Here is a 22071-nt window from a genome sequence, read left to right as displayed (position 1 = left end):
GCAAGTTCTGGGAATGGTTGGAGCCTAAAACCCCTGAAAATGAAGTCAATTCTGGGAAGGACAAAAAAGAACTGTGCAATTTAACCCTCAAAGTTTCTATATTAGAAAACGAGATCAGCATTTGTAAGATGAAGATGGAACAAGAAAACTTGGTTGTTAGACAAGAGTTTGAAAAACTCAAATGGAAGTTATTTACTCATAAAGTTGTGATGATTGTGTTGTTTCTGTTGTTTGTGTTTAAGAACTAGTTAGTTTAGCTGTATTCAAAGACTAAATGTAATCCTTAATGTTGTAATTTGTTTGATGTATTAAGACTAAATCCTTTTGATTAATGATAGTTTGATGTTTTGAGTGCTTTCCAAGAAGTATTAATGTGTTTAACAGGTTAGTGAATTGGACATGATGCATGGGTAAAATGGTCCATATTAAAGTTGGCAGTAATTAATTGTTAATGTCTTGATGTGATCCAAGGGTAAAATGGTCCATATTAACCACATTGGATACATCAAACATTTCTTAATGTATTAAGACTAAATATTGGCATTAATTAATTGTTAATGTCTTGATGTGATCCAAGGGTAAAATGGTCCAGATTAAATTTGGCAGTAATCAATTGTTAATGTCTTGATGTGATCCAAGGGTAAAATGGTCCAGATTAAATTTGGCAGTAATCAATTGTTAATGTCTTGATGTGATCCAAGGGTAAAATGGTCCAGATTAACAACAACAACAACAACATCAAACATTGCTTAATGTATTAATACTAAATCTACTTGATTTATGATAGATAATATAAGATTAAACAATCTATATGCAAATAACCGTACACCAAAGCATATAGATAAAAGACAAAGTTGTAATATTCCATCAGCATGTGCACTATTACAAAAGCTGTGCCCACAGTTGTCCTAATATGTCAAAAGATGTGCCATGTGCCATGATTCTTAAAGTTTTCCCAATTACATAATTACAAGACTAAAAGATTGTCTTTCCAAAAAAAATAAAACATAAAATCATTCCAACACCATTGGGTTGTGTCCAGTGCTTCCTTTTTTCTTCAAAACCTTCTTCCTCAACCCTATCTTGGTAATTATTTCTGAGTATTTTTGTATCCTCTTCCTAGTTGCAACTGGTTGAGCAGGGACATCAACATTTGGATGTGGATCATCTACTTGAACTGGTTCAACATGTGGAGTTGGATCATCAACTGGTTCAACATGTGGTACTTGAACTGGATCCAATGGATCTGCTTGAATTGGTTCAATATTTGGAGTTGGTACTTGAACTGGATCCACTGGATCTGCTTGAACTGGTTCCACTTTACCTGCTATACAAATATGTAGTTAATGAGTTGGATGTTCCATTTAAATTATATTGTTTTAATATCATGCCTTTCTCTTTTTTACATTTTTTAGGTTTCTTGTTATTTGGCCTTGAAGTGGATGCCACATCTGCTGGTTTAGTAGGACATGTTGATCTATTATGGCCCCTTTCTCTACAAATAGTGCATCTATTAACTGAACCTGCTTTTGAGATAGTATGCCTTCTTTTCCCCTTGCTTTCCATCTCAGATTGATCCTTTTTCCTTTTAAGGGTTGGCCTTCTTGGTAACCTTCTTTTTTGAGGAGGCAATGGCTTCATGTAGGGAGCTTCAGGCCACATGGAACTACCATTAAGTGGGTTAATGGTGTGGTTGTAACAAGTCAAGAACATGGTTGTATGGAACCATGGTGCAACATAGTCCTCTGCATTCCTGTTGAGGTATGAAATGGCTGCCACTACATGCACACATGGGATACCTGATACTTGCCAAGATCTACATCCACATGTGTTGTTGTTAAGGTCCACATCATATCCATCATTTCCAATCCTAACCTCATATTTTTGTACCCCAGAAGGTATAACTCCCCAAAATCTATCCACAAAAATAACAAATTCTATTAATATACTAGATGACATATTAATACATATAAAATACAAGTTATATCATACCTTTGCTGTTTCTTTAACTTTGATATCTTTAATCTTATAGATGGGCATATTTTTAAATTACCCCAACTTTGTCCCTCTAGCAGCATTCTATACATCCTCTCCATTGCATAAATCTGAATCTCTTCCAACATGGTGAAGAGTGGTCTCTTCCTAGCAAGATCAATAACAAAGTTGAAACTTTCTGATATGCCATTCTCATAAGCATCACAAGCCCTGTCCACTTCAAAGAATGCCCTGCACCAACTTTTAGGATCCCTTTCCATGAGGTGTTCATAAGCTAAAGGGTCAATTGTTTTTATGTAATTCATTTCTGCCTCAAATTTAGGTTGAGTAGTACTTGCAACAGCTGCCCAAAACAACTTCCTATATTGTTCACCTTTGAATCTTTTCTTGAAGTTAGCATCGATGTGCCTAGCACATTGTCTATGCTCTGCTGCTGGAACTCTTTCTTTGATAGCCTCTACCAATCCCTAAAAGAAACAAGAAATGGATGACATAACAAAAAACATTGAACTCAAACAAAACATAAAAGAAAATATACCTTGTGTTGGTCTGATATGAGGGTCAATCCATGACCAATTCCCATTTCAATATTATCTAGTAGGAGGTCAAGAAACCACTTCCATGTTTCCTTATTTTCTATTAGGGAAGATGTGGTTGTTTGCATCCCTACCCATAGCTGCTAACAGTTGGCCTCTACATATACCCTTTAAAAAACAACCATCTACCCCTATTACCCTCCTACATGCTACAATCCAACCATCCTTCACACCCTTAAAACAAACATACATTTTAGAAAAGTAAGTGGTGGAATCAGGCATGACATCCACATCTATCTTTACTGTTGAACCAGGATTTATCCTCATTATTTCTTCACCATAACTCCATACTTTACCATAATGTTCTATCAAGCTACCCTCTATCTCATCCAAAGCATATCTCCTAGCATTTCTACATTGAGTCACACTAACAATCAAGTTAAACTTTGTACTCACTTTGGCTTTCATTTTCCTTATGCTCATTTTGGGGTTCTTCAAAAGTTGATTCTTAAAATGTTTTCCAATCCATTTATATGTTACAATGGAACCAAGTTTGAAGACTCTTGAACAGTTATGGTCATTAACTAAGGACTTAATCTGGAAAGACCTTTCACTACTCATCCAGGAAGACCACGGTCTAAAAGGACAATAGGGGTTCTTGCTATCTTTACAACATCTCACTAATAACCTGTGACTATCATTTTTCTCATAATAAAGATTGTACCCATTCTTCACTGCATAGTTAGTCAAAAAAAATTTCAATTCCATAGGGTTAGAGAATCTCATACCTAGAATTGGCACCACTTTGTCCCATTTCTGGTTCTCATTATGGACAGGGTACACTGGTTTGTCATCCCCATTGTTGGTTTCAACCTCATCAGTTTCAAGCTCATCATTTTAATCCTTAGAAATACCTAACACCCGGTGTAAGAATTCATCACCAGCAGTTTTGTCAAGAGAAGGAATGTAACCATCTGCTTCATGCTCATATGGAATATCATCAGAAAGTTGTGACTCTTTATCATCATCCATGTCTGGCTCAGAATAATGCCCTTCATCATCTTCTACTACTTCCATATCAGCCCAATCAAGTACAGGTTCATTTTCGTGGTCTATATACACATTCATTGTTAGACCAACTTCATCACTATAACCCGTTTCAATAAACTCATAGTAGTCAGCATCATTCCCAATTCTCCTAATACCCTCTGCCAATGGTTCATTTCTAGTGCAATAATATACATTATCGCAACTGCCTTCAATCAACTTTTCAATGAACAACTTAAAATCTTTGAGATCCATTCCACCAAAATCAACATCAGCGATTGAAACAACAACAAAGTTCAAGTACACTAATGGTTTTGGTGCAAATAAACCATTATAATGTACATAAACTGTCAAATACTTATGGAGTTTGGAATCGGAGGCCATCTTCTTCACTGTAACACTCGCATTCACCACTTCTCTTCAATTTCGTAACTGTATTCTTCGATTAAACCCTAACTGTAAGGAGAATTGGGGGTGAAAGATTAATGGGTTTGCAATGTGGTCTAGGTCCACGTAATACGACATGTCATCTCTACTTAAATGAGATAACCGACATAACAGGTGATAACCGGTATCGAGGGTTTCAGTGAGCAGGATTAGTAAGTTCAGTGGTATAATAAAGACAAAAAAAAAAAAGATAAGGGACCAAATGAGTACTTATAGAACACTTTATTACCCTTAAAGGTCATTTTCCCTAGTATTTAATCTGTTGAGCAATGGAATTCCAATTCATAGGAAGTTTTCTCTGACTTTTAGATGATACAAAGAGTTTGAAAACATAAAATGTAAACAACAAAACATAGACTAAACAAAGAGAATGAATGCCCCCAAAATATATATAAGTAGACCCAAATTCATAATAATTTAGAATTGCAAAAAACCAAAATTCATAATAATTTAGAATTGCAAAATGTACTTTCCATATTGTGAAATTGGTTCAAGTTTTACGAAAATCATGATTTGTGATCAAGAAATTTTTTTAAGTTTTTTATGGTAAAAATCTTTAAAAAAAAACTGTCACAATCAAAATAGAGCTTCATAGTATTAACCAATTCCTTAGGTTGAGAGAAACATCACAAAATCAAAATTGATGTAAAAAAATAAAATAAAAATAGTTTTAATCATAGAGGATCCAATTTTAAGGCGGGGAGGGGGGGGGGGGGGGAGAGTGGGCTATGGCAAGGCTGGGCATGTCCGAGCTAGCCTTGATAAACACGGCACCACTAACTCGGCATGCCGAGTTCGGTGGCCAAACTTGGTGAAGGTATACGATGAGAAAGAAACCGTTATGTGTGTATGTGTTTGCTATTTTTATATTAAAGACAATAAATCTTAGTTATCATCATAGAACGGGTGATAAGGCAAACGGACAACAAGTTGTGCCGCTAACTTTTTTTGTATGGTAAAGTCAATTCTTTTGAAGACTACATCCATAGTCTCTTCAAAAATACCCAATTTTTCAAAAAAAAAAAAAAAAAACCATTTTCGAAATATAGTCATCTTTTTTTTTTTTTTTTTTTCCCGATTTTTAAACCTTCCATTATCTACTATAAATACCAACATCATTCTTCATTTTCCACCGCATTCATACATTATCATTCAACTCTCATATCCTTTTATATTTTCTATCATCTTCTAACCTTCTTCATCTTTCAAAATGGTTCGTATATGGAGCAAAGAGGAAGATATAATTTTGGCTCGTGCATGAGTCAATGTAAATGAAAATCCAAATCACATCAACTACATAAATGGGAGAAGAATAAGATCACACAATGGTACAACTGTAAAACAGCTGTAGGGAGCCAACGAAGTAAGGATCAAATCTTCGCCAAATAGAGATCAACAAACGCAGTGGTAATACAATTCCACATCGTGTATAGTAGGCTGAGGCGTAATTCAACAGATGATGAAAATGATGAAATATTGTTTGCTAATGCTCTTCGAACTTTCCGTGTAGAAAGTAATAAACATTTTCAGTTAGTGGAGTTTTGATAGTTGTAAGCAAATCTGACAAATGATATCAATATTTTGAATTAAGTTGTCACGTGTATTATTTTAATTTGAAGCTTGTTTTAAGTTTAAGTGTCTTATGTTTTTTTTTTTAATTTAAATTGTGTTGTATTTTATTTAATTTGAAGTTTCTTGTGTTTTCTTCTATGTTGTATTTTTTTTAAGTGTTGTAACTTCTTTTCAAGTTGATGAAATAGTTTTTATAAAAATAATTCGTTTGAATCGACTATTTTTTATATAAATTAGTTTTAGTAAAAAAAATTAGCATGACAAAAACAACAATTCGCACCCTCTAAGGCAACTGGTGGATGTAGTGTTACTCTTATCACGGTCCACATAGTGTCACTCTTGTCACGGTCCACATCAGTGTCACATCATATCTGTCACACTACTTGCCACAATAGTCATTTTCATGATATGAGTTGCTACACTTACCATCTTTTTTTTAAATTAATTTATATTAAAAATAATCAATTTAACTAATGTAATTTAAAACTACAATTTCATTAAAATTCAAAGAAAAATAGAAAAAGCACAACAAAAAAACTTAGAATTAAAAAAAAAAACATAGAATCTAAAGTTACCAAACCTAGATAGACCGAAATGGGATATTCATTGGAAAATTGAGCTTCCAAATCATCGATCGGTTCCGCGTGAAGATCGATGTGGTGGACGTTCCAAATATGTCCCATCAAGTCCCTACGAAGAACATAATGCATCTCAACATCATGAATTATTGCCCTCCTTGCTAGGTACTCCGTGCTTCCAACCTCAAAAGCTTGTGTCAGTGGAACGATCCCATTTTCTATATACTCATATATTGCATTTCCTTCGTCTTCAAGAATGATATTATGCAATATAATACAAGTATACATCACCTCACTGATTTTCTTCTCCTCTAAATCAGGCGCGGGATATTTAAGAATATGTCAATGTTTTTTCAAAGCCCCAAGTGCTCGTTCAACATCATATCTTGCCTTCTCTTGAGCTCTCTTAAACTTCAACATTTTGCGATAATTTAGACAAGACAATGACTTCATTAAATAAGCACGCTCCAGATAGATCTCATCGACAAGATAATACCCGTTCCTGTACGATGTTCCAGTTTTCTTGCACCGAGAGAGACTTCCTTCACCATCAAGCTTTATCAAAAAGGACTTAAACACTCAAAATTCAAGCATGGAGATTAGGGTACAAAACGTTTCGAGAAGTTGGAAGCTGATGAATGACCTAATTCCAAGTGATCACGCCCTTAAATACAAAGTAAATATTAAAAACATTAGCTTGTGCTGCAACGAAAATCGCACCGTGACAGCCTACGTGTCGTGTCATGATACGTCTGGTCCAACAAGGCCCAAATCAGCTTAAGCCCAAACTGCATTCTAACCCAAATCAACCTTATATCTAAAATCTTATACTCTTAACCCAAAACATCATTCCTTTAATGTCCAAACTTCAACCCTAAAAGCCTAAGATCTTCTCATGATCAAATTAAGTCCGTCTTCCTCAATATTGAAACATCCCAAAATTGGAGGTTACAAAAACAATAAATGTGCATACATGCACACCTATGAACATTCAAATGTGTATATATTTACTTAATTTTCAAAAAAAAAAAAAGTTGTTAATTTTTTTTTAGTCTAGATACGGCTTAGACGCAACATTTGAAGATTAATGGTGGTCTTCGTTTTGAAAAATGATGAATGGATTAGGACAACAAGTTATAATGCCATCTCTTTCTAGATTACAAAACCATTTCTTTTAATTTAGAAATGTATATTTAAAACATCGGAAACCAATTGTTCAACAAAGGAAAAAATAATCCTTGATATAGGAAAACATGTCTATCTTGATTCTTGATTGAGCACATGACGGGATTCGATTTCACAAATGGAAATAATTTTAAGATGGAAAGTTTCTATGTTGATTTAGGAGATAGTTTAATTGAATTAAACGGAATTATAGCGAGCAAGTCTTATGCATTTTAAAATTTAAATTAACTATTCTAATGTGGTTTGGTTGATAAGTATTAAACTAATGTGCAAAAATTCGATTTTATGTTGAAGTATGAACGAGTATAATCACTTAAAATTGTTGTTTAGTTTATGCAATCGATCTGAATATCATTGTCGATTGTATACTATTTTTTGTGACATATATTTGTTTGAAATTATTATTATTTTTGGAATATATTTGTTGATATGTTGTGATTATTAGGTGTATCAGTAAAAAAAAATATCAAGTAGCTATCTTTGGTAAATGGTAAGTAGATGTTATTGCATATCAATTAAAATAAATATAACTTATTTATGCTATACCGAAGAATAATGATTATAAACAACTCACTTAAATTATATAAAAATAATTGTTTTCGACATCTAAAGGGATGAGTACTTATTTAGTAACAAGTTCTTATATTTTTCAATAGTACTCCTTGATGATGTATGAATGCTTTCTCGTTCTTGTAACAAACAATAAAATGGTAAATTACTTTGTTGACGATGGTTGCTAAGATTTCTCCCAAGTTTTCGGATTATTCTCTTTCTCTCTTTTGTGCATTGGAAAATGCTGAAGATCAAGAGTGTCTTTAGCAAAAGTAACTTGTAGCTTGTAACTTTTAGTTGGTAGGGTTTTGTTAAACGTTACGTGATGTAACATTTGGATTTATAGCGTTTTTGTTTAAACTAAACTTTAGAAACTTTTAGTGTCAAATGAGACTTTCTGTTCACAACGGAACATTTTGGCAAATGCTAGAAGTTATAAGCTCTCATATGCTCCGTGTCGAACATGTCCAAATATTGAGCTAGGTAGTGGTTTAACTTGCAAAGCAAGCAGAGTGTCGGCCAACCTCTATGGGTCGATCCATAAGGTTGTTGAGCGAAGGACTTAATCCAAAAGTCAGATTTGTATCAATACCCTCCATTTCGAGAGGGAGCTTGCCCTCAATGTCAAGTACAATTTTTGCGATGATCCTTTTGGTTTTCCCACGTCTAAGGTGTATTGACATTTCTATATGATAAATTTTTTTCTCTATGTTGTTTCAATATGTGAGTACTATTAAGTATGTTTTTCGGTTGTTCGACGGGGTGATGATTGATATTGGCATCAGAGAGTGGTAGCGCCAACGATGTGGATTGGACTTACAAGGTCATAAAAGAGACACATGGACGACCGAGTGAATTATTGAGTTTGATGGAACTTGGAAGATATATGTGATAAGAGAACTTATAAATACATTCAAGCACCATGAATGGTCCAAATAATAAGCACCATGAATGGTCCAAATAATCATCTACTCGGCTTGTGGAAGTCTTACTTTTGCATTGATATTTGGTGATAAACACATAAACAAAAATAGACTAAGGGCGTGTTTGGCAAAAGTAACTGTTAGCTGGAATTGGGTAGCTGGTGGCGGGTAGCTAGTAACGTGTAGCAGGTAGCTGGTAGCGGGAAGCTGTAGCTTTTATTTGTTATATGAATGTTTGGCAAAAGTAACTGGAAGCTTTTGAAATTAAAAAAATTGCATAAAAGGACGATTGATTAAATACTTTTAAGAGTAATTATGGAAATTGATTTCAAAAGCTCAGGAACGTTTTGTTAAACGCTACATGAAGTAGCTTTTAGAATCGGAGCGTTTTGTTAAAACTAAAAGTTAAACGCTCGCATAAAAGGACAATTGATTAAATACTTTTAAGAGTAATTATGGAAATTGATTTCAAAAGCTCAGGAACGTTTTGATAAACGCTACATGAAGTAGCTTTTAGAATCGGAGCGTTTTGTTAAAACTAAAAGTTAAACGCTCGTACTGCCAAACAAAACTTTTTGTTTAAACTAGAGCGTTTTATCAAAAGCCAAAAGCTAGAAGCTCTCAAACGCTTCCAAAAAGCTTCGTGCCAAACACGCCCTAAGTCACCAACCTCCAATTGTTTTTCCATTCGATGTTTGTTAGCCTGATTTGTCATCATTGTGTGTGTTTTTCGTAATGTTTCTTTAAGTAAAGCAACGAGACATCGGTGTTCAATCAATGTGGTTTCAACATAAGCTACTTTAGTGCCACCAAGTCTGTAATATATGTTGGCTGGAGCGGGTCAGCGGTATAAGGATTGAAATGGTGTCATCTTAATATCACTATGGTAGTTCTTGTTATACCGATACTCCATCCAATAGATGGATTTACTCCATTTCGAGGTTCTTCATAAGTAAAGCAATATAAGTAAGACTGTCAACAACAATTTATTACTCTTGTTTGCTCGTACATTTAAGGGTGACATGTGATAAGAGTCCAAGAGTAGTGTCCCAAGTTTACCAAATACTTCTTTCCAAAAGCAACTAAGGAATATTAGGTCTCAATCGGAAAATATGGACTTTGAGTAGGATGCATCTTCGGAAAATATATGGTGGAGAAATAGGTTAGCGAGAGATGATGGAATGAGTTGGGGGTGGGGGTAGAACTAAAAAATATGCAAGTTTGGTGTCACAACTGACGATTATCCAAATTTGTGATTTTTTTTTCATTTAAAAGTAGTATATTGGTGATGAAGTTTATAGATATTTCTTCCAAACTTGGTTTGGGATCGGGAGTTGTTGTAGGAGGCCATACAGTTTGTGGGTGAGGTGTTTAGTTTGTTGGAAAATGGCACATTTGTTAACAAATTGGGTAATATCTTTTTATAAGTAGGGTAATAAAAAGACTCGTTTATATGACTAGCTGTGGTGGTAATGCATGTTGGGTACCAATGGTATTTCGAGGATTGGACAATTTAAGTTAGCAAACTTCGTAGACTTCTTTGATTGGTCAAAACACGATAATTGATGACCTAGTAAGTATTGTCTCCATTTCTTTGATATCCTCGACGATAACATATAATTCCTAAATATAAATGGAGGCAATGCATATGCAGGGGAATAATTTATTGCTAAAATATGGAATTGTCTTCTTGAGAAAGGATTTCACCATTAGTGCACATGTAGGGGACAATTTTCACTACATACTATCTTTATTTTTCACAAGTATGGAGTTTGATGAAAAAGGATTACGTATATGCTTAACTATCTCGTCCTTGAGCATCTTGGTGATAAAGGCCTATTATTTTTTAGTTTTGGTAGATGGGAAAACATTCATGATAGAAGTGTTGGAAAGAAGAGGGATATGGTGGTCACGATTGCATGATTGTAGCAGTTAAGTGGGCGGGTAAAATTGGTAAGCATGTGAAGAAAAAAGAGATTGAAGGTGTGTGTATGTGAGTGGGAAGAAGGGTCGATGTTGTTGGTTGGTTGTGAAACAAAAGAGTAAGCATGGAGGTTTTAACGTTTTTATAGGAGTTATTAGATGGTACATATGGAAGCTTGGGATGAGAAGGGTCCACCGCGTAAGGTGAGTGATCAACCATTTGCTTGGTGGGTGAGTTGCAATATTAAGAAGTTAGCTTGTATGGGTTTGTGAGATGTGAGGTATGCAACACCGAGAACAATTTATTCCCCTAGAAGGACAAAAAAGGGTATGGCGAAATATGTGTTTTTAGGTGGAGTATGATGTTAAGGCAACACATTAGCAATAGATGTTAGAGTCGCTTCCGACCATCATGGTGAAGGAGAGGCTCAAGATGATCGAAAGGTGGAAGAAGGATGCAAAAGTGATTGAATGATGTTTTTTATATCATGATTAAATGATGGCGAAATATGTGTTTATATATATATATATATATATATATATATATATATATATATATATATATATATATATTATCAATTAATTAATTTATAAATATATGGTGCACCACATGTCCAAAATATATGCAACTACTAGCCCAAATAAACTAATCCACCTACTAAATATTAGTCCATTTAGTAGCCCAATCTATTCAATTAGCCCAATATGTAAATTAACGAAGAAGCCGGTGGAAAGTTGAAAACCATGGTAAACTACTTTGATACTAATTGTTAAAATTTTTCCAAAATTTCTCCATGATTTTCTTCTTTCTCTCTTCATCCACCGAAAATGGAGGATATAATGTCTTCGGCCCAATAACAGTTTAATCTGCATGCAAATCGGGCACCACGTTACCCCCGTTGATCGATCCATAAGCTTGGTTGGTGGGTGGAGGACTTGACCCGATCCGTATTAGATTCAAGATTAAGTATAGCTTTAAATTCAAAATTAAGTATCAAAACCATTATATTTATCCACCACTTAATTATAACGATTGAAAAAACATTCAAAACCCTAGTACTGGCTACAAGTAACTCATCCGCAAACTTCACCAAAATCAAAGGCGACCCTTTTGACTTCGGTCAAACCCACCGGACTTAACCCCAAATCCTTTTTGATTCTCTGTATTACTTTTCAATAAAACCCTCTCTTTTTAAAAGACAATTTTACCCTTGTTCCACTTGGCCCTAAGATTCACTTAAGCACAGCACCGAGTAACCGGCAGTCATCGGTTCCCGGTCACCCAGTTCACAATAACAAAAGATTTCAACAGGACCATGACCATCTCTATAGTCTAGACCCTTGCTCTCTTCTCCCGTTTTCTTCTCTGGTATACGCACAAACACGCTAAACTGTGTTAATATATACATACACCTTTTATAATATGTATAGCCTATAGATACATACAACCAGCTCTCTCTAAATTCTATCTACAGGTTTTTAGATTCAGTATCTGCATTCAATCACAGAGTTTGTGGTTTGATAACACACACAATCACAGAGACCAGAGAGTGTAGATAGACACACATGTGTATGACTAAAATTTGAAAGTATCAACGGTGAAATTGAAGTAAAGTTGAAGAAAATAGACGATCTTTTTGGTGATTACAGCGAGGTTATTTATCGTTGATTAATTTTGTGTTGTTCGCATTGTTAGATGCTTTTCTTCGAATTCAAGGTTTAATGCTAAATTATGTTTTACAGAATGAGGAATTGTTGATGGTGATCTGTAGAGAGGGGTCAATTGTTGTTAATATGCGTTGATTGTAGATCGGTAATTTGGTGATTTTAATTGTCAATTGAAGGATTATGAGTGGTTAGGAAAGTTTAATTATTGACTGAGTTTCGAAAGAGTTATGTTTTACAGGGATGAAGAGGTCTAGAGACGACGATTTTTCCGGGAGTGCTTTTCAACTCAAACCGCCTATCAATTCAGAATCGTAAGTCTTAAATTTTGATTATGCTTTACATCATTTGACTTTAGAGATACATTGTGTGGAAGAAAGTTTGATTATGAAGTCTCTTTGGTGGTTTCTGATGTACTTTTTGATAGTAAAATTGTGGTCTGCAGTTTGTTTTTCATATTTAATTTCTTAATGGTAAAAATGTCGATCAGTAATTATTTCTTATAGTCAATATCAGTAGACATCTTTGAACTTCGCTACACAATTGAAGTAATCACTTTAGGGTTGAAACAAAAAGGTAAGATCTTTGTCAATGGTTATTTCCTGAAGATATGTTTATGGTATCTAATTCTTCAAGTTTAGGGTTAAATCTGAGAGGTATGTCTGTTGAATGAATTGTTTGATTTATTCATCTCATCTTCTGGAATGAAGGTCTGGGCAGCCCCAAATGATGAATGGAGGGAGTGGACAAAAGTTGACAACTAATGATGCCCTTATGTATCTCAAGGATGTCAAAGATATGTTTCTTGACAAAAAGGAGAAATATTCCGAGTTTCTTGATATAATGAAAGATTTCAAAGCACAAAGGTTTGGCTAAACTGTTGCTTCCTCCACCTTTCAATGTTCTCATTATGTGGATACTTGTCATGATCATTATGTTTATGTAGGGTTGACACCACAGGGGTCATAGCTAGGGTGAAGGAACTGTTCAAAGGACACCGAAAACTAATATTGGGTTTCAACACTTTTCTCCCAAAGGGATTTGAAATCACCCTCTCAGAAGAGGATGAGCCACATGCTAAGAAGCCTGTGGAGTTTGAAGAAGCCATTCAATTTGTAAACAAAATTAAGGTAATAACATCGCATGATTGTGTTCCTAATAGCTTTCCTTTTCAAAATTTCATCTAACATTGTTTTTGCTTGCAGATGAGGTTTCAAGGAGACGATCGTGTGTACAAATCTTTTCTTGATATTTTGAATATGTACAGAAAGGAAAACAAACCCATTAAAGAGGTCCACCAGGAGGTTGGCTATTTAAGACTATTGTTTATTTGTCTTCACTTTACTCTTCCTGTATGTTTGCATATTTTAGATCTTGGTTCTTAATTTCTTCAATCGTTTATCTTCTTCCTTCAGGTTGCTGCTCTTCTTCATAACCAGCCAGACCTTCTCAAGGAGTTCACCAATTTCTTACCTGATTCTTCAGCAGCAACATCCAATCAGTATGTTCACTCCAGTAGGAACCATAAACCTCACCCTGAAGATAGGAGCTCACCAATTGGCAGAATAAGACCTCCACCTTCTGAAAAGGTACTTTCCAATCTTCTTTACTCATCTTTACTCATATGGCTTACAATTTGCATGGTTATCTGCATGTATATGTCTTCTGAATGCAAACCAATTTGCAGAAAGGTGTTGCTTGTCATTCTGAACGTGAGGCCAGCGCTGACATGGCGGATCCTCATCATGAGGAAAAGTTTATAAAACCTGAGAAGGAGCATAAGAGACATGGTGATAAAGAAAAAGTGAAAAGGGAAGAAAGAGAACACCATTCACAAGATAGAGATTCTAATCATCATCAGGGGTCAAATCGTCTTGCCCAAAAACGTAAATCTACTAATGCACTTGAAGACTCTGTTACTGAACTATTTCATCAAGGTATCTCCTAATTCAAAACAAGATTAAAACTTCTTTATAACAATTTATATTTTTCCATTTCTTGACCTAATTTAAGTTAATATTGCACAGATATGCGTGATCAAATGATTTGTCTTCGTGAAAAGGTGAAAGAAAGATTACACAACTCAGATGATTATCAAGCTTTTTTGAAGTGCATTGTGCATTATTGCACAGAAAATATCACTCGACCACAGCTGCAATCTCTGGTAAACCCTTTTTTTAATCATCATTAAGATTATCATTTGGTTTTTAAATAAAACATTTATTTTCCCTTAGGTGAATAATCTACTTGGAGCTCATCCAGATCTTATGGAAGAAGTCAACGTGTTCATTGACCGGAGTGAGAGGACTGGTAATCATCAATAAAAAAAGTTCCTTTTGATTTGCATACTATAAGAATCTGTTAACATTTGAGATTATAAACTTTTGTTTTTGTTTTTGTTTTTTTTTTTTTTTGGCAGATGATGAGGATAAAATTGTATCTGAATCTAAGCCATCTTTACTTCCAAACAAGGATGAGTATGAAGCAAAGCCAATTCATGAACTTGACCTTTCTGACTGTGAACGTTGCACTCCAAGTTATCGGCTTCTACCAAAGAATGTAGTTAATTCTTACATCTTGTACGTTTACTCAGTTATATCTTAACTTTATTATATAATTGGTTTTTATTATTTGTCAATGGATGTTTTCAATACAGTATCCAATTCCTTCAGTAAGTCAAAGAACAACAATAGGTGATGAGGTGTTGAATGATCATTGGGTGTCTGTTACATCTGGAAGCGAAGATTACTCTTTTAAACACATGCGTAAAAACCAGTATGAAGAGAGCTTATTTCGTTGTGAAGATGACAGGTAGATAAATAAAATTAATAAATAAAAGTTTATTAATTTTCCTTCTGTAAAACCTTCATGGATACCTTTTATGTCAGGTTTGAATTGGACATGTTATTGGAATCAGTGAATGTAACAGCCAAACGTGTGGAAGAACTTTTGGATAAAATTAATGATAATTCAATCAAAACAGAAAGCGTGGTTCGTGTTGAAGATCATTTTACATGTGAGAAACTTATATAAACTTAATAGAAATTCAATTTCTTTTTTCGTGATGATATATATTTTTTTGTTACTCAGCTTTGAATTTGAGGTGTATTGAACGTTTATATGGAGATAATGGACTTGATGTGATGGATGTATTAAAGAAGAATGCATCTCTTGCTTTACCAGTGGTGTTAACTCGTTTGAAACAGAAACAAGAGGAGTGGGCCAGGTGTCGTTCTGATTTTAATAAAGTTTGGGCAGAAATTTATGCTAAAAACTATCATAAGTCACTTGATCATCGTAGCTTCTATTTTAAACAGCAGGATTCAAAGAGCTTGAGTGCTAAAGGTAAACTGAAACCGTCTGATAATTCATTTTCCAATTTACAGTAAATTACCTTTTTGGTCCCTGAGTATAGCTCATTCTTGCAGTTTAGGTCCTTGTTTGAGGTTTTTGTAATGTTTTTGGGATGAAAATTGCAGAAATCAGCTATACTCAGGGACCAAAAATGTTACAAAAACTTCAAATAAGCACCAAAATTTCAAGAAAAAGTTATTGGGACTAAAATTGTGAAAACAAAACTATGCTCCGGGACCAAAACTGATAATTCATGTTTCATTTTAGAGTAAATTATGTTTTTGGTCCCTGATTATAGCTGATTCTTGCAGTTTTGGTCCTTATTTGAGGTTTTTGTAATGTTTTTGGGACGAAAATTGCAGAAATCAGCTATTCTCGGGGCCCAAAAACGTTATAAAAACCTCAAATAAGCACTAAAATTGGAAGAGAGTTATTGGGACTAAAATTGAAAAAACAAACTATACTCAGGGACCAAAACTGATAATTCATGTTTCATTTTACAGTAAATTACATTTTTGGTCTTTGAATATAGCTCATTCTTGCAGTTTTGCTCCTTATTTGAGATTTTTATAATGCATTTGGGATGAAAATTGCAAAAATCAGCTATACTCGGGGACCAAAAACGTTACAAAAACCTCAAATAAGCACCAAAATTGCAAGAGAAAGTTATTGGGACTAAAATTGAGAAAAAAACTATACTCAGGGACCAAAACTGATAATTCATGTTTCATTTTACAGTAAATTATGTTTTTGGTTCCTGCGTATAGCTCATTCTTGCAGTTTTGGTCCTTATTGGTGGTTTCTATATCTGAGATTACTCAGGGACCAAAAATGATAATTCATTTTTTTATTTTATAGTAAATTACTTATTTGGTCCCTGAGTATAGCTAATTCTTGCAGTTTTGTCCGTATCCAAGGTTTTTGTAATGTTTTTGGGATGAAAATTGCAAAAATCAGCTATACTCGGGTAACAAAAACCTCAAATAAGCACCAAAATTTCGAGAAAAAGTTATTGGGACTAAAATTGCAAAATAAACTATACTCAGGGACCAAAACTGTAATTTACTCTATATTTTATATTGTAGCATTATTAGCAGAAATCAAGGAAATAAGTGAAGAGAAGTGTAGAAACGAAAACATCTATCAGCATTTTACTATGAAAAGACAAAACAGCACACCACACCAAGAATTCAAGTATTGTGATTTGGATGTCCATGAAGACTTATATCAGCTCATGAAATATTATATTCCACAAAATTCTACCCCTGAACAATTCAATAAGGTCATGAAGATCTGGACTAATTTTGTGGAGCCCATGTTTAATGTCCCCCCTCGCCCTCCTCAATCCACAAATGGCAATCAAGATGCTGCAAAAACCAGTAAAAGGCAAAGCGAGGGCAAAAATGTAAATACCACCACAAGTGTTAATGGACACCATAAAGTTGAGAAAGAAGAGGGTGAATTATCCCCAAATGGAGATTTTGAAGAGGATAATTTTGCAGCATTTAGAGAGACTAATACTACTACTACTACTACTAATAATAATAATAATAATAGGTTCCGAGAAGATGATGAAATTGAAGGTGAGGAAAGTGCACATAGGTCCTCTTGTGACAGTGAGAATGGTGATGGATCAGGTAGTGAAACTGCTGACGTGGCGGGTGAAGATCATGCTGACAAGGACGAGAGTGAAGGTGAAGAAGGAGATGAAAATGAAACCCTTTTACCGTTTTCAGAGCTTTTTTTGGATACAGTGAAGCCGCTTGCAAAGTACGTCCCTGAAGTATCGCGTATTGTCACAAACGGTCCTCGGGTTTTCTATGGAAGTGATTCCTTCTATGTTTTCTTCAGGCTCCATCAAGTATGACCCTCATTTTTACCAAATACAAAGATACAAAAACTACCGATTTTTATATAATTTTTTTTTTTTAATTTACAGACGTTGTACTCGAGACTAGAGGAAGCAAAAGAAAAGTCTGCTAATGATAAATGGAGGGGTTCAAGTGACAAGACACCTAATGATTCATATGCTAGGTGTCATGGCTACTCTAAAATAGCTCTGTAATTCACTCAATTATTTTTGTTCAATAATTATTTTAACTTTTTTTTTTTTTTTTTTTTTTTTTTGGGTTTCAGATTCTTGGATTTACTTTACAATTTTCTAGGAGGTGGTATTGATAGTGCAAAATATGAAGATGAATGTCGAACTGTTCTTGGCACTTGGGCATTCCCTGTCTTCACATTAGACAAGCTAATCTACAAGCTTTCTAAACAGGTCACTTTTCTCTTTATACTAATATAATTTAATTTAAAACCCTCATTTGAAAAATAAAAATATAACTCTGAATTTTATGCCCATAATATTAATACCCTCCACAGGTGCTAGCAATCGCAGGTGATGAAGTTGACAACAAGCTTCTCCATCTCCATGCATATGAAAATATGAGAAAACCTGAAAGATTCATAGATGAACTTTATAACGCAAATGCCAGAGTTATTGTTAATGATGACAACATTTATAGATTTGAGCATGTAACTACTACTTACTACTTACTCTTCCCTTTTTATATATATATATATATATATATATATATATATATATATATATATATATATATATATATTTAGTTTTACCCCATCAAATTTTGTTTATTTTCAGTCACTTATACCAGAAACAAATAAACAAACCCAATTAGCAATTTGGGTAATGGACACTGTATGTGAGACATCAGAACCACCAGCCTTCTCAATCGACCCAAATTTTACACCCTTTCCAATTCCAACCACTCAAGGGAAAAAGAAGCCTGGGATATTTCTAAAGAGGTAAATTAAAATATCGGTAATTTATTAAGTAAAATAAAAAGGAATACTAAATAAATACTCTAAATTAATCTTGTCAATGCAGAAACAAAAGAAAATATGCTTGTGAAGATGAAGATTTAGCAATGATGCATGCAATGGAGGGTCTTCGAATAGTAAACAGAATGGAATGCAAGATAAATTGCGTCACATATAAAGTAAACCTTTTTAATTTTTTAATTTTTAAATTTTTTTTTTTTAATTGTTGACTTGTGAGGGTTGTGTGTGGCAGATATCTTATGTTTTAGATACAGAAGACTCGATGGTGCGTAGGGGCAGAAAAAAGGTCAACAGTCAAAGTATATTGTCAAGTCAACAAGTCAACCTTTCTGACCAAGTACAGAAGTTCCGGAAGGTTCTGCACTCTAGGATTCGATGAACATCAACATGAACATGACACACACATAATGATTGGAGGTATTTCACATAAGTAACTATTTATAAAAGAAAAATATCTGTAGCTTTCAATAAAAGAAAACAGTTGGACCAAAATTGCATAAATCAATTATACTCAGGGATGCGTTCTTGTCATCTTCTAAAACATATTCATATTTTATGTAGGTATTGTATCGTGCAAGATTTGAAGTCAAATTACAAGGTGGGATATATCTGCATCAGCTTACTTAGTTTAAGTATTCAAATAATAAAAACTTAATAAGAGTCGGTTTCTCTAGTTAGTTTTTGATTTTTGATTTTTGATTTGTTTATCGAACTTGCTATAGAAAAAGGTAATTGAGTTCTTTAAGTGTCATCTTCATTTACTGCAATAGCGCTTTGAGATGACTACTAGCAAAAAAAGCAATTTTTAAATTGGGTATAAAAGGCTTATTGAAAAGTCTCCGATTTGATTTTTGGTTTATATAAAATCGATTTTTAGGCTCGGTTTGTTGCAGTTTGAATATAAAATTTAGAAAATCAAACCGAACAAAATGCCATAACACAATGTCATTTATGCATAAGCTAAATTGATCAACTCAGAGAATAATTAAACTAATTGACATGCGGCGGGTTTCATTCAAAATTAAATTAATGTACATGCATTTGCGTCGTTATTATTATTATTTCTTTTTGTTAATTAGATCATGGTTTATAAATAAACCTAAATATAGAAATAAAACCAAAAAACTAAACACGAAATAATTGATAGTTTTGTTTTTCTAAAGTCAAAAACTGATTTTTTTTTTAGGTTGTATCACATTTAGTAAAAGTCGAGTAGTTATGCTCATCCTTAATTATTAATGGTACTTTAAATATGTCGTTACAACATATGGAACATATTTATATTGAAGAATATTATAACATTTTGGACAAAGGAGTTTATTAGACATCTATTAAACAAACTATCCAAACCATCTTTATGATGTTGATTTTAATTTTATAGCCTAAGTTTCATTTTTCTCTATAGAATTAAAAAAAAAACCAATCATCAAGAAACAGGCCTAGTATAGATTTATTGGGACAAGTCGTATTGTATCAATCTATTAAAACTACTTGCATGTTATTTATTTATTTATTATTTATTATTTTTAATATGTATGATGAGCTACAAGTTTGAAGAAAGAGAGCATTGACCGGTTACCTGGTTAAGTATGCTTAAAACATGTGTAGTAAATCATGAGAATGGAAAAGAAAATGGATAAAAAGCAGAAAACCCATAAGGATTCATCATCCATATCTGGTAAGTATGTAAATTATTTGATACCTTTTGAACTTGAATTGGAGATATAAAAATTAGGATGCTAGCAGTTTTAAAAACTTTAATGTTGTTCTATAATAAGTTAATTTAAACTAAAAATGGAAGTAAAAGTGGCAGCCGCAGGTGTGGTTCAAAAGATGAACTGGACTCCAACAATGAACAAACCCATAGAAAAGCGATAAATCAAGTGGGCCAAAGACAATATATATATATATATATATATATATATATATATATATATATATATATATATATATATATATATATATATATATATATATATATATATATATATATATTTTCTAATATAAATCATGTGGGAACAACAACTAAAACCAATTTTACCACCCTGATGTACAAAACTCCACAATTAGAGATGCACATTATGAAACTTTATATATATATATATATATATATATATATATATATATATATATATATATATATATATATATATATATATATATATATATATATATATATATATATTAATTTTTAAATCTATAGGAAAAACCAAACTTGTGTTGTCGAGAACTATGTTTAAGAAAACCAAACCGATGGTTAGGAGTTGGTTATTTTAAAATTTGAAAACGGTTTTCTTAAAAATAAACTAAATTATAACAAAATTTCACCTAAAAAAACCCGAACCATTTTAAACCAAAACTAGTTAAAAAAATCATTTTTTTTAATCGAGACCTGTTTAAATCCGATGTTTGTGCACCTCTATCTCTATGGGCAATAACCATGCATCCTGGTTAGTGGCGTGCATGCCTTTGCGAACTTAAATTCGAATAATAGGTCTTGGCTTTAAGTGAGGTTTTTTAATGTTTTTTGCGGGCTTAGCCAGGTTGAAATAAACTACAGCTGGTGAAAGTTATTCGAAGATGTATTTGTTATTTTTTAGTATCGGTTGTGATTATTGTAACACCCGTGTTTCTAGATTAGACATTAATGATAATGTAATAGTCTATGTTAACCTTTGTAACTTGTTTTGGAAATAATAAAATATATTATTTGAGTACTATGTGTTTTATGCTTAATTATTGCGATTACATAAATTAAGAAATAGAAATAAGCTTCAAAATAAAATGTTAAATAAACCCAATATCTATACATAAAGAGGTAGTGGTCGTGATAAGGATTCCGGACATATAAAGAACGTCGAAATCTGAGTTACAACAAAGGAGTTATGACATGTCGAAGTTTCGTGACAGAACCGACACGACACTGCGTGATGTAAATCGTGAATTTACGATATAACGATTTTTAGCCTTAGTGATCTAAATGAAAGTTGTAGTACATGTTAAACCGAGAATTGTCATCAAAAGAACGTCTAAATCTGACTTCGTATATGTAGTTATGATTTTTCTAAGTTTCGGCTTAATAATATGCAACCCAAAACTCGAAATTTAGATCGAGTGATTTTTAGCCGAAACAATCTAAATGAGAATCGAATATCTTTTTGATAGTAGTTCAACGGTAAAAGGACAGATGAAAACGGACGTCGGATGAAGAAATTATGAATTTTTAACGGACTTTTCCTGTCCCAGCCCGTTAAAAATATAATATTAAAAATAAAGTCAAAATTAGCTGACCGAGTCTAAACGAAAGTTGTAGAGAATAATTTCACCTACGCGTGGATATAAAGAACGTCAGAAACGGGGCTCGTATGCGAAAGATATGAATTTCTGAAGTTCAGAGCACAAACTTCGAGACCTGACTGCGTTCACGACACCTTT

At 33.4% G+C, this 22071-nt stretch overlaps 1 protein-coding gene across 1 annotated transcript; it reads left to right on the top strand.

Annotated features, from left to right (window-relative positions):
- Nucleotides 1–12082: 12082 nt before the first annotated feature.
- On the top strand, nucleotides 12083–19393 carry LOC145041160 (paired amphipathic helix protein Sin3-like 3). The gene is made up of 22 exons (XM_078989111.1): nucleotides 12083–12412; nucleotides 12502–12571; nucleotides 12665–12737; nucleotides 13134–13289; nucleotides 13370–13553; nucleotides 13629–13727; nucleotides 13839–14012; nucleotides 14111–14360; nucleotides 14451–14587; nucleotides 14658–14733; nucleotides 14843–14982; nucleotides 15080–15234; nucleotides 15312–15439; nucleotides 15514–15768; nucleotides 16863–17638; nucleotides 17717–17811; nucleotides 17914–18052; nucleotides 18157–18309; nucleotides 18437–18600; nucleotides 18683–18794; nucleotides 18869–19053; nucleotides 19198–19393. Exons 3-21 carry the CDS (start codon nucleotides 12667–12669, stop codon nucleotides 19013–19015), a joined length of 3411 nt encoding a protein of 1136 aa, XP_078845237.1. The 5' UTR covers nucleotides 12083–12412; nucleotides 12502–12571; nucleotides 12665–12666; the 3' UTR covers nucleotides 19016–19053; nucleotides 19198–19393.
- Nucleotides 19394–22071: the final 2678 nt, after the last annotated feature.

The sequence above is a fragment of the Lactuca saligna genome, chromosome 4 (assembly GCF_052625555.1).
Source record: "Lactuca saligna cultivar CGN05327 chromosome 4, ASM5262555v1, whole genome shotgun sequence".
Taxonomy (NCBI): domain Eukaryota; kingdom Viridiplantae; phylum Streptophyta; class Magnoliopsida; order Asterales; family Asteraceae; genus Lactuca; species Lactuca saligna.
The sequence above is the reverse complement of the archived record's forward strand: the minus strand, read 5'-3'. Positions and strand labels throughout refer to the sequence as shown.